The sequence below is a fragment of the Aphanomyces astaci genome, assembly GCF_000520075.1.
Source record: "Aphanomyces astaci strain APO3 unplaced genomic scaffold supercont1.1, whole genome shotgun sequence".
Lineage (NCBI taxonomy): Eukaryota > Oomycota > Saprolegniomycetes > Saprolegniales > Verrucalvaceae > Aphanomyces > Aphanomyces astaci.
In genome coordinates, this window is record NW_009798264.1 from 77,043 (window position 1) to 93,352 (window position 16,310).

Below are 16,310 nucleotides of genomic sequence, written 5' to 3' on the forward strand. Positions count from 1 at the left end.
GAAGGAATTGAACTCCCTGCTCTCAAACAGCAGGTTCGTGCGCGAGGCAAGAAATCTCTTGATGTGGGCCTTCAGAACGCTAAAACAACTTTCAATAGGGTTCAACATTGGAGAGTACGGCCCAAGGCGCAGAAGTACCAAGTCCTCGTGCGGCTGAACTCGCTGCTCGGTTTGTGAGTGTGCAGGTGCGTTGTCGAGCACAATTACCACCTTCTTGCCTTGAAAGTTGGCACCTTTCCTCGCGCTTAATCTGACCACTTTGATTGGAAGAAAAACCACATTGATCCGAAATTATCCACTTTGGAAACCTTGTTAAAATATATATTTTTTATCCAAACCACTTTGATTGGAATAAAGTGGCACTTTGATCGGGAAAAGGTGTAGTATTCTATAGACTTGTCAGTATCTAGTTATGCGGTGCTGTCGAGTACTAATAGTATGCAGTAACGTGAGAACTACTCTACTTTCCATTCGTTGCATTGATAGCGCTGACACTAACTAGTATGTTGTAGCATAGCATGCTATACTGTATGTACAGTACAGTAGTAGTACTGTAGAACATGCACGCATATAATATACTTCAAGTATATGATATATATATATATATTCAAATGCAGCCACTTGGATAGGGTTGGGTAGGCTAGATGCTGGCGACGGCCATGGGGGTCAAACGAATATTACTACTATCGTCGTGGGTTGGGTGGTTTTCCTATTGAGATATATATGAATATTCGGCAATTAGATATATATCATATGAATATTCGGCATCGGATTTCCCGTACGCGGTGGTGGTCTTCGAGCGACTGCGCCCGCAGCACCCGTCGAATGCGCATTGGATCATCGCAGTTCAATCGCACTTCTTGCTATAATCACAAGAGGGTGTGTCGGAATGATGGTCGTACAGAGTGTACGTACATTGCGATGGTCGTCCAAGTGGTCGTAAATACCGAGCAGCGCCGAGAAGAACCGGTCCAGATGCGCATGTTGGAGCATGAGACAGCACGTGGAGAAGGGCACTTTGCCCACCTTGTTCTTGTCCATGTATCGAAACACGAGACTCGACCGTTTCTGCAGCTCCGCCGGGTCCTTCGACATCCACTCGGCCAGAAACAGCACCAGGTCACGCTCGCCGAGGTGGTCGGTCCGATCAACGTCGTACTTGTCAAATATCAGCCGAAGTTCGCCAATGTAATTGAACACGCCAGAGTGCGCCGTGCGCTGAGACGTTAGCTCGCGGATTTGCTTGAGACGAAGGTACGACGGGTTGGAAATCGACGTTGGCGTCTTGTCCATTTGCAGCACGAGGTACCTAATCCTGGTATTAGTACTAATGGTACTACTAGTTGGCGATACCGAAAGCCAAACCCAATGTGCTCCAACGCAATGAAGATGAGCACTTGGTGCTTGAACCATGGTTGGTCCCGCATGCCTAGACACTTGGCGCTGGACCGCGCGACGCGGAAGTCGATGCTTTGGAACGGCACCATGGACGCATCTGCAAACATAAAGTCGCAGTAATTGCCATCGTTCAGACTCGCGTACGCTCCAAAGTGGTACCTACCACCACCCAGTTATGTTAGTTATCCACGTTATTGTGAGATGATACATTAGGGGGCGACTGATAAAACCTGAAATCGTACTATATATTGGCCCCAAATGCCATTAGTGTGGAATTCACTCCAAATCATAAATATATATATATATTTGAAAATGTATATTTTTGGTTAACCCATTTTGTACTACAGATGTACCCTTAGTCGCATATCAAAAATCGATTGGCTGGACAAATATCAACAATAGTCTTTGTACAGGCCAAACCAACAATGGCAAGAAGAGCCGAATTTGCAGAAAAGCACAAATCAACATGCAATTGGTGTATGACAAACAAAAATAGTGTGATGGTCAATATGACTGGACAATTCAGTATAACGTAACAACATTTAGATTTATAACACCGTCGATCGATTTAGAACACCAACGAGATACCAAACTATGGAGATAAATTTACACATACATGACGAGGAGCGCCGACACGATTGTGATGGCCATCACGTTGGCGTAATGCAGCACGGTCGCCCACTCGCCAATCGATACCTGTGACACCGTCATACATGGATTCATAATATAAAATGAAACGTACATCGCGGCGGGGCATGGGCCGACGGTGGCCAAACAGCAACCGAAATGCGTCACCTCGAACCTACCCCATTATGCACGTTAATATATATATATCCATAAGGACGATCATAACCCAATCATATGCAGGTTGTTGATATGTATGGATTGAAAAGTATTTTGGCAAGAGCGAAGAAGGATACTAGTTAGTACCTCCAACACGTTGTTGCAAAAGGCTGGGAACGGCAGCAGCGGCCATACCACGGTGAACATGAGGATATACGAAAACTGAATGCACGCGTCCAAGTAGTCGGAGCTCGTGTCAAAAATAGGCAGCTTCGACTCGGCCAATATCTACACAAACAAAAATATATAATTATGTGAATATATTTATATATATATGAACCTGGTACGCCGTGTACTCGTTCGAGTCGTCCGAGTAGCCCAAGACGGGCACGAAGAAGCGCGTGGTGCGGGAGACGTCGTCCGCCAGCTTGTGCGCCGCCATGTTGGTGTCCATGCGATGCTTGCGCTTCCGGGCCTTTCGTCGCTTGATGCACTAATATACATATTCATATTCAACACGACATGTTCATATATTATACACATAGAACAACGCAATATATACTACATACATGTACAATAAAAAATAATATAACACGTACACAACCGATGATACATATCAAAACACAACCAATACCTACAACGACAATACCCATGCGAAATGCAATATATATATATATATCCGTCACTACCAACCAATGCAACATATATAGTATATAAAATCACCAATATATCTCTAACCACAACGTGTGATAACCAGGTCCACCAACTACAAACAGACATATCCGCTCCTCTACGTACATATTGTACATACAAGTAAAACTCACAACGAAGCCCCCATTCATTCATCGATCCAATGTACTTGATTCAGTCGCAGCCTCATATCAACCATATATATATATATATATATATGGTTGATATGTGGCTGCGATATATATATATATATATATATTCACAACAATCCCCAACAGATATGCATGGTTGAATCGGATCGATCGTACGTCAAAGCTGGCCATCCACGTAGAAGTCCAGTTGCGGCAGCTCATGGGCTTGCCTTTCACGACGCGAATGGCGTACGGCAGCCACGTCTCGAGCACCATATTGAGCAGCTGCGTGACGACCAGCGGGGTCACAAAGAGCGTGTCGAGTGTCAGCAGCGTCGGGTTCCACTTGTACACGATTGCCCACTCCATCCCAAGGAACCGATACACGTCCTGGACACGGCCGCCGTAGGGCAGGTACAGGAACGCCAGTGTCAGGAACCAGAAGAACCAGTTGCTCCACACAAACACAAACTTGCGGTGGATTAGCCCTACATGGAATTATCATAGTTGAATATATATATATATATATATATATAGATGGATGAATTCGTACGGTTTTCGTAGTCGGATTTCTTGCGGATGTTTTCCCATTGCACAAACTTGGACGAAAACCAATTGAAAAACTCGTAAAACACCGTGTCGATCAACAACCCCAAGATCACGCCCTACAAATATATATATATAAATGTCTTGTTAGGATTCATTTCTCAAACATATATTGTCAAGATATTCGATTCGAAATTGGAGTGAGTGGGGTGCTCCATGCGCAGCACCAAATCGGCAGACAATCGATTGACCAATCAAAACCCAGAATACTAATCAAGTAGCCAATCAAATCCACTCTTCGACCAATGCAACATCGAATTAGTGTGTGACTTTTAATTAGTGTGACACTGGACGATTTTTACATAGAAAAGTCAATACAAAGAATTGATCGATAGATTTGGCGAATTATCAGCACACACGTCCACATTTTGAGTAAATGGACAATATTACAAATACATTTAAATACATATACACGCCATGCAAACGTATATACATACTTCGAAGTATATATATATATATATTGGGGATGAGAAATCTAAAACCCAGTTGTACATAGGTCAGAATCCCACAAGGAGTATGTATATACTCTATGAACCAGTAAATGATTCTTCGTATTGTATGTACGTATGTCGCAAATTCGGTATTGTCGATTAGCCCACTCAACATCCTGCAATTGGTGTACGACGACACCAATTAGTGTGATGGGACTCGTCCACAGGTACAGTATTCAAACGTCAACATGAATTCAAGTCCGTATGGTTGTGTTTATATTCAAACTTGGAGCAACGTGGTAAATGTATGTATTATCGACACACAACCAAACCATGTACAGAAAACTCGGCAGAATAATTTAGCCAATCACATTGCAAGAAACCATCATCACGTCCACCAATCAAAACAACTCATTCGTGTGTGACTTAGTGTGATAATTCATCAATTAGTGTGATAATTCAGTATTAAATATAATGATCAATTTTGGATTTGGCACATTCGTACAAACGTCCACTTTTTTGGCTTATACCTGGCACAGAATGTACGCCCAGCGATCCGTGCCCACTGTGGACGTGGCCGATGCAAAACAGTTGAGGAACTGGAGGCACCCAATCTCTTTGCATCGGTCGCTGTCGCACGTAGGCGCCAACTTGGACCACACGTACCACTACAAATACACATGCGACATCGTTCAACATCCCATCGATCTCACCTGGAGGAACGGCATGAGGATGATACACTGCACGATCGAACTGAGCGCGACGAAGAAGAGCATCGTGACTCGGATCAGGCGCTTCTTGGACTTCTTGGGCTGCTTTTCCATCTCGTGGGTGAGCTCGTTCTTGGCCCAGACGTACTCAAACTTGGGGTTCTCGTCGTTCCTTTCGAAGATCGTGTCCTTGTAGTTTTGCAGGTTCCACTTCTCCGTCAACGTTCGCGTCTCGCGCTCCCACACGAGCAGCATCGCAGGCGCCCACAAGCTCACGACGCCAAACCCAAGCACCGCCAGTCCCAGCAAATAGTAGTTCCACACATACCCCTGTACAAAACTAGTCCCGAAAAACACTGTCGAGTGAGTATATATATATATATATATTCATTTGTTTATTTGTTTAAAGATATACTACATCCTATGGATGGGATTCAATACACGAAATATGGAATGATATTTCATAGACTACTACGATTCTTGTATCCACTTTGGAGGCTGTTTATCGAATATAAACGCACAAAACCAACTCGACAGATATGTACTTTTTGACCGCCAAAATTTAGGATTTGAACTATACATACTTTTAATAGATATTTAAGGTACTAGTAAATAAATATCACACATTTTGACATGATACCAATCCAACTCGGGCAAACATCAGAATGAAAATATGGCTTGACATTCGGGGAATGGCTTACAATTTCACATACAAAAGTCAGTACAAATATTAACCGACCGATGGATGTAAAAAATCAGCACAAATGATTATATTCCAATTTTGGCAGAGAGCACAATATATATATTGCAAATAGTACAGTACCGGAATCCGACATAGTAGAGCACGCACACGACCGTGAGCGGCCCCAGCATTTTGCTGTAAATGTGCATGAAAGCAAACAAGAAGGCCACGCGTTCGCCGAAATGCAGCCGCAATTCTATCCACCACAACACCATCTCAGTCGCCCCCAACCTTGTCTTATATATATATATAATCGACTGGTCCAACATTGTCATATCAAGCATATATATATATATATACCTTCGATAGCCCATCGCTCAGAGTTGCCCGTGGTGGCCTTGCTCACGCGAAAGTCGAACGTTTTGTTGCGGTACTCTGCAAAGAACGCGTTGTTGAATACGCGGTCGTGTAGCGGAAAGCACGTGTCCACCACGTCCCAGCACGTCAGCTCTTGCTGGTGTTCGATGCCCTACACAAATATTCATCAGATAAGGTGATAAAATTTCAATATATATACATATTGTTGTGTTCAGTCGAAACAGTCGAGTCGCCATCTGATTTAGCCAATCCGCGTCCAGCAAATGCATGGTTCAACCAATCACGATCGATCAAGGGAACAAATAAAAAATGAAGTTTTTTTAAATTATGAAATATAAAAAAAACTATTTTCGAGTTTATTATAAAAAATCTTTAGGCCAGGGTCTGTATCGGATGCAACATGTAATACAGCTCTCCCAAGTCTATATATATATATACATACGATCAACAGAGAATCGATCGTGGATTCTTATCCTATACCGTTATATAAGCGATGCATTAGAATTCGTATACAAAACCTGCCATACCAAAGCGTACAAGATGACCAATTTAGAATGAAACAAGAAGTAAGGGCATAAAAACAGTACGTACCCAGTCGTCCTTGTCGCAGTCGCGAAACGCGTTGTGGATAATGTTGTGCGTCAGTTGGAGCTCAAGCGCCGGGGAAAAGCAAATATTTTTCACGCTTTCGATCGTGTCCATGCCCAATCGCGCGTTCGCTTGGCCTCTCTTGATCGCCAGTTCGTCCTTTTCCCGCTTGAACTCTTGGAGGAGCAAGTCGCTGTCCTATGGTATGGAAACACACGAGTCAAAATATACCAAGTCTGGTCAAGATATGTGATCGACATATATTTAGTATTGTATTGTATTGGCTTTATATTTATTTAGTATTGTATTGTATTGTGCTTTCAAGCTAAATTTGATATTTTCGGTAGATTCGTCAAATCGTCTTTTTTACTTCAACGAAGTATACCATACAATTCCCAACTCGTGTTCTCATTGTGAAATGGAAAAGTGGGGCAAATATCACGCAATTTGATTGGTCAGCAATTTTGCTTGGATAATTTCATTGGCTACTTTCGTCCGTCGATTTCTTCGTCGATTTTGCGATTGGCAGCCCCAGTCCAATTTGACTGGGAAATCGAATTACCAATATGTTGTAATTTGCTCCGTTGGCGGTTCGTTGAATGAACCGCCGAACAATCGCCAGACCTTTGAAATTTCATTTAAAACTAAGTTCAAGGGGTATCTTTGAAACTGCAATGCATGAATCAATATTTTTAGCCAATCATATTGCAATCTTCATTCTTTGTAGCCAATCATACTCCTCCTTTGGTCGATTAGGTAATCCCCCCAAATTGGCAACTTTCATAGAAATTGCACAATACTAACTCTAAGTACTATGAAAGAAGCAGCGCGGGATTCGATTAAGTTAGTGTGGATTCCGACATGATGCTAAATATGACTCTATGATACCTTGTACGGATCGATGAGGACGCAGATGTTGTTGGTCTGGTTGTACTTTTGATTCTCGTGGGGGATGCTGTTGTCGTTGTCGAGCAAGATGACGCCGAGGCCGGCTTGGACGAGCCGGCGCAAGCACTTCAAATGCATGGCGGCCACCTGGTCGGCTAAGCGGTGCCGCGTCGCCTTCATGGCCTTTCCGGGAAAGCGCTCGCGCAAGATGTCCTTGACCTGGTACCGATTCCGCAGCACAATCGCGAACGTGTACCTGTACGCAAAACGACGAGAGCTTGTTAGACGAGCCTAGCTAGCAAGAGCATCGCACCGTTGCGTCTCGGGGATTGTGACGGTGGGCACACTGAGGTCATGGTACGACGCACGAAGCGTGTCCTTGGTATCTTTGTCGCCTTTCTCCGAAGAAAACCCCGCACCACCATGACCTGAATACATGATGCAGTCCTGGAGTTCAGTCACGACAGGTCCACCACCGCGTTCTTTCGAAGGTCCAAACGACGACGAGTTGGAGCTATTGCCTATGGAACGAGTTGTTGCATATGAATGGGTGAAGGGGAGGCGGAGGACTTACCTGATCGTTTGGCACGATGGTTGGACCCGCCAGTAGCAAATCCTCGCGACGGTGGTCGAACGCGCAGGCTGCTTGCAGATGGACTCGACATCATGGCGTAGGACCCGCCATCGGCTTGCGATTCGGATTGTTCCAGGTCAGGATCTTCTTGGACATTAGCAGCCCTGACGACATCCAACGATGCGATGTTGTTGGACTGCATGCGTTCGGACGATGGGTTCCTTATCACTGAGATCCTCGTCGGAAGAGTCGGTCTTGGGCCGTGAAAAAATCTTGGACTCACAGGAACTTATCAAGATATTACAGTAATCTTCAAAATAATCCGCATACAGCTGGCAAGACAATAAAAAACGATTGGGCTTCAAAGGGAAACTTCCCAAACTTGGACGAATATATATTTAGGATATATCCTTCAACTCGACATTTGGTCTATCACGACGACAAGCAACGACAGCAGACGCTACACTATTTATAGTGAGGCATAAGAAAGTATCAACACTCTTGTGTGGGCGATACGCTTCAAAGCAATATTCTATTCGTGATATTTACTTCCTTGAGCCCTGGGCTATTCTACTTACATAGTCTGTAGAATTGTCCTGGTATGTCGGAAAATTTATTCGACTTAAATGGGAATATTCCAGTCCAATCATCCCATCAAATCGATCGAACTTTGTATTTGTTTTTTGTATGGTTTGGTACTTTTTAAACTGTGTGAAACTGTGAAGGAACGAACAATCATCAGATTGTCAATTCCGAGGTGTCATCGTGCCGCTCGTCGTCCGCCACGACGTACTTCCATCCGACAGAGCGGAGGTAACCAGAGACTAGAGCAGGGCGGTTCGAGGTCGACACATTGAACGTGATGAGCTTCGTGCTGCCGTCCTCAGTCTTTGCCGCCACTTCACAGGTCAAGTCGTCGGACGTCGGTGGGACATTCTGGGTCGGTCCGTTGGCTTGTGCGTGGCACATGACGGGAAACACGATCTCGAGACCTGTACAGTCACATGAGAAGCAAGTCCAACCTTCATCAAAGTCCTACCTTGCTTTTCGATGGCCGACGACGCCGCTGCAAGCAGCCACAGCGGCGTCACCTTGGGAGTCGACGGACTCCACCACCCATTCAACCGTTCAATGTCCACGGCGCCGCCCTGGTTGTGGCACCATATTATCGTCATTCTTTAGCAGTATATCTACCAGATCGAATTCTGCCAGACGCTCCTGGGAACACGCCAAACCGATGGTAATGTTGCTTTCGTCAGTGGAGCGCATGATGTCAACGTCCACGGGATTGGACGGCGGCGCGACGGGGATCGCGGACGTGACCGCGTACGGCGCGACGAAGTACAGCGACGACTGCCACACGACCCCCACATCATCGAACAAGTCGGTCTGGACGGTAAACTCGACGCCGTCGCTCGTGATCTTCTTGCCGATGAGAACCATCAAGCACTACAGGACCGACAGTCAGCTATGTTGGAGAGAGGGAGAGAAGTGTGGCAGATAGGAGGACGATTACGTTCAGCTCTTCGTCTACGCTGATGCGACGGAGTTGGGTCACATGCACGCGCTTCCATGTTAACGAGTGCACGGGGCAGGGGAAATTGGAGTTTCCCAGCAGTTGCACCAGCAAGTACCCGCACAGGATCTTGCATTGAGTAGCTCAATCTCGTTTCGTGTTGAGATGTTGGGCTTTGTACATACCTGTGGAAAGAACAACGGCACAGCCGAGATGGACTCTGGGGCCGACAGCATGCCGAGAGAGGCCTTGACGTTGGCGATTTCGGTGTCGAGGATGGTGAACTTGGTCTGCAGCGCAATGCGTGGGCACGGCGCAAGTAATTTGTCCCTGGACGACCAGCCCACGCGGATGAACTTGGACAGCCAGCAACGGAACATGAACTCTTTCGACCCCCAGTCCAACGGGCCTGGCAATAGGGGGTACCTACAGACACACGAATCACTTGAGGATATTACTGTGTACTACCACGAGACGTACTGTCGAAACGTGTCGTGGTCCCAGGTCGCAAACACATAGAAGAACGGGAGGAGTAAGGCCGTCGCAATTGCAGGCACAAGCAGCCAACCAACGTCAAAGTGCAACATGGTCATCATGGACATCCTTCGACCTGTCATGGCATCCTCGTGAACATTCTTCTGCATGCTCCATGGAGAAGGCCATTTGTACAGTACCTGCTGGTGGATGATTCCGAGGTTGGGTTCGGCGGACGTTCAATTGGTCGAGGGTCTTCAATGATACAAGAATGCTGGTCTCGTACAATTATAAAAAGTAAAAACAATTTCAATACTGAATGCAAGTGAGAGTGTGAAATACATTTCAATTGCCCTCGGCATACTTCGAATTTTGCCGTCCTTCGATCGCGATAGGGGTGCTCATATCGAAGTTGGCGCCAAACTTCGACTTGTCTGGTTTTGCCACGGCGAGTTGTGGATTGATTCTACGTTGATCTTTGGTCGCTGCTTGCTGCTCTGTTGACTGCGCGCCGCCACCGCCGCCGTAGCCTACAACACAGGTCGATCCCATCCCACGTCTGTACGTCATTCAGCCCTTACGTTCATGGCCGATACTGCTACGTCTCGTGAACGCGAGCCCATCCTGAAGCGGCCTCGGAAGCCGTCGATCGGTCGTCGACAGCTGGGCGTGCTGCCGGTAGCGATGATCACGTACTTTAACGTGAGTGGGGGACCATGGGGAAGTGAACCGATCATCTCGTCATGCGGCCCGTTGATCGGCATCCTTGCCGTGTCCATCTTTCCCTGGATCTGGTGCCTACCCACCGCGCTTTTGTTTGCCGAACTCTTTAGCGCGTTCCCGACCGACAGCAGCTTTTGCACATGGGTAGGACTAGCGTTCGGTCGCCCCATGGGGTTCCACGTCGGCTACTGGTCCTGGGTCGGCGGGGTCATCGACAACGCCATCTATCCTTGCTTGATCGTCGACTCGATCATCTCCATCACGTCCGGCGGCATCCTGGGCGTACAAGACATCAGCAACGAAAACACAGCGTTCGGGGTCAAATTCGCGGCTCGCGTCAGCATCGCCATTCTCTTCATGGTGCCCACGCTCTTCAGCATCAAGATCGTGGGCCGCACGATGCTCGTGCTGGCCATCATCGTCGCCATGCCGTTCGTGGTCCTGGTCGTCGTGGCCATCCCTCAAGTGAATCCGTCCAACTGGCTCGTCGTCAGCGAAGACGTACGTGTGTGAAAATATATATCGTATACACTTGGTACATAATTCCAATATCTGTTGTTATTGGAATGTAGCGCAACTGGGTCAACTTGATCAGCGTCTTGTACTGGAACTACAGCGGGTTCGACGCCGCTGGCGCCTACGCGGGTGAAATCGTCGACCCGAAGCGGACGTATCCCCGCGCGATGGTGCTCACGGTGATCCTCATTGCCCTCACGTACGTACGCTAATGTGGTTGATCTTAATAGGTTCCTCCTATTCTGGTTGGACTTGTGTGTACTGCTTGATATTCGCCAAATACATGGATCGATTGTTTGTACGATGTGCAAGGGTATCCTATGTGGATACATTCACATTTGAAGAATATGAACTACAGTTTTAACTGGTACTGGGCCAAAACCCAATACGAATCGACGATTGGTTGAAATTTCTCGTCTTCTTGAAGTTTGATTGGCTAGAACATCCTCTACATACATTTATCCACTTTATTCCAATTCTACGCAAAGTCCCCCATATGGGAAAAACGGAGTTTCGTTGTTTGTTCTCCATTTATTTTAGACGTAATCTGTATTGTGGATTCGGTCGGTACGAAATTCCAGACCCCGTCGAGTATCTCACCGCCGATCGAATCACGAATCGACGCTATTGGCTAATCCTTTTTTGAGTGGATTTGATTGGCTCGAAAGGATAAGTATATTCAACCAATCAGCACTCCGGCGTGATTCAATATTGAGTAGACAAACCAGGCGAATGTTGAATTCACAATATGTGTGTAGGTACTTGATCCCGTTTGTGGCCATCACGGGCGTGGACAAGCCCCACTATGCGACATGGGTCGATGGATCGTACACGTCGATTGCGCTGGGCGTGGGCGGCATGTGGCTGTGTGGGTGGGTGGTCGTGTCCAACTTCTTTGGCAACTTGGGGCTTTACATGGCCGAAATGACCAAAGATGGCTTCCAACTGGCGGGGATGGCCGACTCGGGCCTGGCGCCGTCGTTCTTTGCCGTGTACGACCATCACACATATATTGTTCATCACCTATTGAACAATCACCCATATATATATATATTGTATGGGAGGTGTGACTGTATATATATTGACATTGTAGCCGCGACACGAGCTCGGGCACGCCGCGCCGGTCGATTTTCTTGTCGTTTGCGATCATCGTGTTTATGTGCTTGTTTGATTTCGACACGATTTTGGGCGTCGACAACTTTTGCTCGGCGCTGTCGAGTGTCGTGGAGATCTGCGCCGCGGTCCGCCTGCGCTACACGCACCCTGAAATCGACCGTCCTTATAAAGGTACATTTCATATATATATATATATATATATATACATTGTGGTGATAATGGTTTTATTTTAGTCGGCCTCTCGGATGCACGGCTGACGGTTGCGATGGTCGTGCCGTTTGTCGTGGGTGTGTACATTGTCGGCAACGAGCTCCTGATCAACACGACCACGATGGTGCTGTGCTCGGTCACGGTCGTGGCGGGCGTGGTGCTCCAGAGGTGCTGCCTGGACGGAGTCGGTGGCAGCACCAACTGCTTCTTGTCCGTCTAACCAATATGAAGGGTAGCGTCTATTAACACGATAATTCTTAACAACCAAGGGATTTCAGTTGTCATATCGTGTTTGGTTACCAACGAAGGCTACTGTAGAAATGCTGATATAATATGTAAAACGCTAAATTGACTGTGGAACGATGCACACAAACCCTAATTGTAGCATTCAAGTACTAATAGTTATTATAGTACTAATAGTTTGTGCGAATAATCCTATATGTACTTTTACAACTGAATACCGATGCATTATTAGTCTATAACTTACTATTCGTATAGTATTACTACGTAGTACAATACTCTTAAGTTGCAAGGGGAGGCACCATTTGACTTGGGGTGTCGCAGCAGGTCCTCGTACTATTCCGACAAGGCGGCGTCGACTTGGTCGCACACAGCACATGATGCTCTCCTCTCGGGACTATGTGAAGAAAATGAGGCCGCTGACTTCCCAAAGCCAACTTTCGTCAACTCGACGATCTCAAAGTGGTCTCACTCATATGGGGAAGAGCAGGTCCAAGGCGGTGCTGCGGCGGACGCTGTTGTCCTCGAGTTGGCGGATGGCCACCCAAGTCACACGAGACGGTTCAGACCGTTGAGGCAGTTGTGCCGTGGAATACTGGGCTAGATGAACCGGGGTAGGATTGGAGCTGCTTCGAGATGACGATGCGCTCCAACGGAACCGCGTTGATTACATTGGACTTGGCACTGGGGTGCCGAGGAGCTTGCATTCAGCCAGACGTCGTCCAGCGGCCGACATATTACTGCAGGGATGCGCAGCAACTGGACCAGCAGCAATGGATTCACCGTCGCGTAGTACATGTAGTCGCGTGGGCAGCTCTAAGATGATCCTAGTATTCAGGGATGAGGAGACGAACAATAAATGAAGGAAGGGAGTACAGAACTTGTTAAGCACGAGCTGGACTAGGCGTTCGATGCATCCATCAATGAGTCTGGTACTCAGTTGGATGGTGCGAAAGTGCCACTTGAAGCAGAAGCTCCACCATGATCATGATGACGCCGAGATGGCCATCTTCCATGAACCTTGGAGACGTCATGATCATGTTGTGATCATTAAAGGTGTATGTTTGGAGGTACTTGTGGCAACCCAACGCTCAGGATGGTGTTGGAGCGAATGGGCAGCTGGACAACATGTGGACACACAGCTCCATGCATGTAGACGAAAGTTAAGATGAGATGGTGGCGATGGATGCGTCGAGGTTGGCAACACAGCAATGCGCGCAAGGCATCGGAAGGACGTGGGAGCAGCGGTCAAGTTGCTCACCAGAGCCATGACCATGTCGAGCTATGTATTGAGCATGATGCCAAGTTGCTCTAGCCACGGGCGCGAGACTACACCAGAGCTGAGTTCTCCTTAACCAAACGCAGCATGTGTATACGATAGACCTGCCATTATGACCATTCCACACATCAAACTTGACTTCAATTGTATCCATTAGGATATACCGTAGCATTCCATAGCTCAATAACTTGACACCCCTACCCTTGCGAAATGTCCGCACCAACAAACGGCATCAACATCGAGTTCGTGTTAGACTACATTTGCTTTTTGGCCCAGTCGTCAAACATGAGTCTGTAGTCGTCGATTTGGCGGCGCAGTTGGGCGTTCTCGTCCAAGAGCTTCAAGTACGCTTCGGTGTGGTTGCTGGATTGCCGCGTCAACGCTTCGATCTCCTTGTCGCGCTTCACGCTTTCCTCAGCTGCGAACTGCATGCTCAAGGACAGGCCTCTGGCAAAGTCGTCAGCCGCTCGCTTGTACTGCTTCAGACCGTAGTCGGCCTTGCCTTTGCGCGAAAACACTTTGGCCCACATGGGATCCAGCTTTTCTGCTTGCTCGGCGTCGGCTAACGCTTTGTGGAACTGGCCTAGCTCGCAGAACGCCGCCGATCGATTGCTGAAGAGCGTGGCCGTCGGTTTCTCCACTAGACCTTTTGTGTAATGATACACCGCGCCTTCGTAGTCCTTGCGATTAAAGCACGCATTCCCTGCGTCCTTATGCACCGACGCGTCTTCATCCGTGGGAATGTTTCGACCCGATCGGTTCAGCTTGGACAGACCAATCGGCAACTGCTCGCTTCCGTCGCTTTCTGTGCTCCCCCATAGCCAATTCATCGACTCACGGATGTTATCGCAGGTGTCGAATACAAATCAGATAAGGTATACTACGTAGTATATAGGAAGATCGATATACTTATCTGGGATTCCAACTTTATACCATATGTTATTTTTCGAAACAGAACCAGCAGTTCCTGCGAGGTATCGTGAAGAGTTGTTCCTGCAGTCACTACTAGTGCAGTCACTACTAGTAGACTCCTTACAGCTATAGTAATTACGTTCTTGGTTGTGCATGATGTAACACAGGCCCATGAATGCCCAGGCCGCATACCCACGGGTCGTGCCCATTTGCTTGGAATGGATCCAGGCAAGCGTCACTTTATCCGGCATTCCGGATAACATTCCCCAAATCATCGCGTGATCTGCGCGGCGACAAGGACATGATCCAAGCCGCCAAAGTGCTCAGTGTCAACCAAGATATGACGGACGCGACTGCTTAATAAAACCAAGTATGGCATTCAAGTTGGGTTAGGTTGGCATTGACGTCACTTCATACTGCAAGGATCGATTGCTCTTGTACATGGATGCATGCTCCTATGTGGTCAATGCCTTGGCGTTTGTTTATATGGTGCGCCGCGTCACAGAGAACACGACACTTCACTTGGTGTTTGTATGGACTACTTCAAGAAGCCGTTGGGCCGCTCATTTCTTAACGACCAGCATCATCGACATGAACACGTTTACCCATGCCAAGCACGCCGCGGCGGACTTCCTGCAAGAGCTCAAGCTCGGTGCTATGGAGGTGCTCCTAAACCAGCTTCAAACTCAGGTACGACTCCTCTCGTCACGACCTCTGACGCCCGTTATCACCTGTAGACGCATCGACTGCTCCACGCTCTGCTGCAAGGGCCCGAGTCTTGGAGACTGCAACTCCAAGAGTTGGCCGGCGTGCAGAGCGTGCTGGACACTGTCGACAACACCGTTCATGACGTCGACTCCAAGGCGATCGTTGCCTCTTGCCTCTTGCCCGTGGCCGTATGTCGTTGCCACGGCGTCCTTTGCCTTCCTCACGACTCTTGTAGACACCCATCACAAAGCTAATTGCTTCCGACCGCTCCGAGGTGGCGAAGAAGGCGTGCGGCGCGGTGGCACAGTTTGCCGAGATGAGCGGAACGGCCTTCGCGCCGTTTGCCGACGTCGTGCTCCCGTCGCTGGTGAGCACTGCGCCTAACAAAGTCCAGGTGTTTCGTCAAGCTGGCAAAGACTGCCTCACGACGATCTCCACCGTGTCGAAGTACGACATGAAGATCCTTGTGTCCCTGTGGCGACAATCGCGGACCAGTACGTGACTTGATATGTATGTATATATGTGTGTGCACTGGTCACCCCATTGGTAGGTGAGGCTCGATGCCTCATCGTGCAGCAAGTGACGACGGTCGTGAGAGTATGGCCCAAGTCTGAACTGGCCGAGCACTGCGACGATGTGCTGCTCCTACTCACTGGCGCCATTCAAGATCCCAAAGACTTTGTTCGCGCGGTGGCCCGCGAAGCGTTGTGCGCGTTTGCCGAGACTTGGTACGGTCCAGTCTACCATGTCGTCGCCT

General features: G+C 47.8%; 6 protein-coding genes across 12 annotated transcripts; 2 read left to right on the forward strand and 4 right to left on the reverse strand.

Annotated features, from left to right (window-relative positions):
* Positions 1–578: 578 nt before the first annotated feature.
* On the reverse strand, positions 579–8,152 carry H257_00034 (hypothetical protein). 3 transcript variants are annotated; one of them, XM_009822510.1, is made up of 18 exons: positions 7,860–8,152; positions 7,599–7,806; positions 7,286–7,541; positions 6,401–6,595; positions 5,792–5,960; positions 5,573–5,687; positions 4,753–5,089; positions 4,570–4,707; positions 3,556–3,667; positions 3,180–3,490; positions 2,522–2,674; positions 2,329–2,469; positions 2,141–2,200; positions 2,015–2,094; positions 1,354–1,495; positions 916–1,309; positions 783–863; positions 579–709 (listed from the first exon to the last, which is right to left on the reverse strand). In XM_009822510.1, the coding sequence occupies exons 1-16, from the start codon at positions 8,059–8,061 to the stop codon at positions 1,163–1,165; spliced, it is 2,766 nt and encodes a 921-aa protein (XP_009820812.1). In that variant the 5' UTR covers positions 8,062–8,152; the 3' UTR covers positions 579–709; positions 783–863; positions 916–1,162. The 3 variants fall into 3 exon arrangements, with proteins under 3 accessions (XP_009820812.1, XP_009820810.1, XP_009820811.1); XM_009822508.1 differs by having other exon boundaries at positions 1,354–1,557; XM_009822509.1 differs by having other exon boundaries at positions 916–1,557.
* A 312-nt stretch (positions 8,153–8,464) lies between these two features.
* H257_00035 (hypothetical protein) lies at positions 8,465–10,109 on the reverse strand. Of its 5 annotated transcripts, XM_009822512.1 has the most exons (7): positions 10,050–10,109; positions 9,856–9,985; positions 9,561–9,801; positions 9,376–9,504; positions 9,054–9,308; positions 8,899–9,007; positions 8,495–8,851 (listed from the first exon to the last, which is right to left on the reverse strand). In XM_009822512.1, exons 2-7 carry the CDS (start codon positions 9,975–9,977, stop codon positions 8,598–8,600), a joined length of 1,110 nt encoding a protein of 369 aa, XP_009820814.1. In that variant the 5' UTR covers positions 9,978–9,985; positions 10,050–10,109; the 3' UTR covers positions 8,495–8,597. The 5 variants fall into 5 exon arrangements, with proteins under 5 accessions (XP_009820813.1, XP_009820816.1, XP_009820814.1 ...); XM_009822511.1 differs by lacking the exon at positions 10,050–10,109 and having other exon boundaries at positions 8,465–8,851; positions 9,856–10,036; XM_009822515.1 differs by having other exon boundaries at positions 8,899–9,308.
* A 120-nt stretch (positions 10,110–10,229) lies between these two features.
* H257_00036 (hypothetical protein) lies at positions 10,230–12,700 on the forward strand. The gene is made up of 5 exons (XM_009822516.1): positions 10,230–11,073; positions 11,145–11,287; positions 11,847–12,080; positions 12,182–12,375; positions 12,438–12,700. The coding sequence occupies exons 1-5, from the start codon at positions 10,435–10,437 to the stop codon at positions 12,632–12,634; spliced, it is 1,407 nt and encodes a 468-aa protein (XP_009820818.1). The 5' UTR covers positions 10,230–10,434; the 3' UTR covers positions 12,635–12,700.
* Positions 12,701–13,126: 426 nt separating this feature from the next.
* Positions 13,127–13,930, reverse strand: H257_00037 (hypothetical protein; the record flags this gene model as incomplete). Its single annotated transcript, XM_009822517.1, has 3 exons — positions 13,127–13,254; positions 13,326–13,470; positions 13,739–13,930. 3 exons carry the CDS (start codon positions 13,928–13,930, stop codon positions 13,127–13,129), a joined length of 465 nt encoding a protein of 154 aa, XP_009820819.1.
* Positions 13,931–14,054: 124 nt separating this feature from the next.
* On the reverse strand, positions 14,055–14,815 carry H257_00038 (hypothetical protein). Its single transcript, XM_009822518.1, has one exon. It carries the CDS (start codon positions 14,761–14,763, stop codon positions 14,188–14,190), a length of 576 nt encoding a protein of 191 aa, XP_009820820.1. The 5' UTR covers positions 14,764–14,815; the 3' UTR covers positions 14,055–14,187.
* A 471-nt stretch (positions 14,816–15,286) lies between these two features.
* On the forward strand, positions 15,287–16,055 carry H257_00039 (hypothetical protein; the record flags this gene model as incomplete). The annotated part of the gene is made up of 3 exons (XM_009822519.1): positions 15,287–15,535; positions 15,583–15,741; positions 15,789–16,055. The coding sequence occupies 3 exons, from the start codon at positions 15,287–15,289 to the stop codon at positions 16,053–16,055; spliced, it is 675 nt and encodes a 224-aa protein (XP_009820821.1).
* Between the last annotated feature and the right edge of the window lie 255 nt (positions 16,056–16,310).

Excerpts from the sequence above, each read along its gene's own strand:
- H257_00036 (XM_009822516.1), top strand. The coding sequence starts at position 10,435 with ATGGCCGATACTGCTACGTCTCGTGAACGCGAGCCCATCCTGAAGCGG. Across the intron at positions 11,074-11,144 it reads GGCTCGTCGTCAGCGAAGAC|CGCAACTGGGTCAACTTGAT; the intron begins GTACGTGTGTGA and ends ATTGGAATGTAG. Across the intron at positions 12,081-12,181 it reads GCGCCGTCGTTCTTTGCCGT|CCGCGACACGAGCTCGGGCA; the intron begins GTACGACCATCA and ends TTGACATTGTAG.
- H257_00038 (XM_009822518.1), bottom strand. The coding sequence starts at position 14,763 with ATGAATTGGCTATGGGGGAGCACAGAAAGCGACGGAAGCGAGCAGTTG.
- H257_00035 (XM_009822511.1), bottom strand. The coding sequence starts at position 10,019 with ATGCAGAAGAATGTTCACGAGGATGCCATGACAGGTCGAAGGATGTCC. Across the intron at positions 9,802-9,855 it reads GACCACGACACGTTTCGACA|GTACCCCCTATTGCCAGGCC; the intron begins GTACGTCTCGTG and ends GTGTGTCTGTAG. Across the intron at positions 9,008-9,053 it reads GTCTGGCAGAATTCGATCTG|GGCGGCGCCGTGGACATTGA; the intron begins GTAGATATACTG and ends TGCCACAACCAG.
- H257_00034 (XM_009822508.1), bottom strand. The coding sequence starts at position 8,061 with ATGCAGTCCAACAACATCGCATCGTTGGATGTCGTCAGGGCTGCTAAT. Across the intron at positions 7,807-7,859 it reads CCATCGTGCCAAACGATCAG|GCAATAGCTCCAACTCGTCG; the intron begins GTAAGTCCTCCG and ends CTCGTTCCATAG. Across the intron at positions 5,090-5,572 it reads CTCTACTATGTCGGATTCCG|TTTTGTACAGGGGTATGTGT; the intron begins GTACTGTACTAT and ends TTTCGGGACTAG.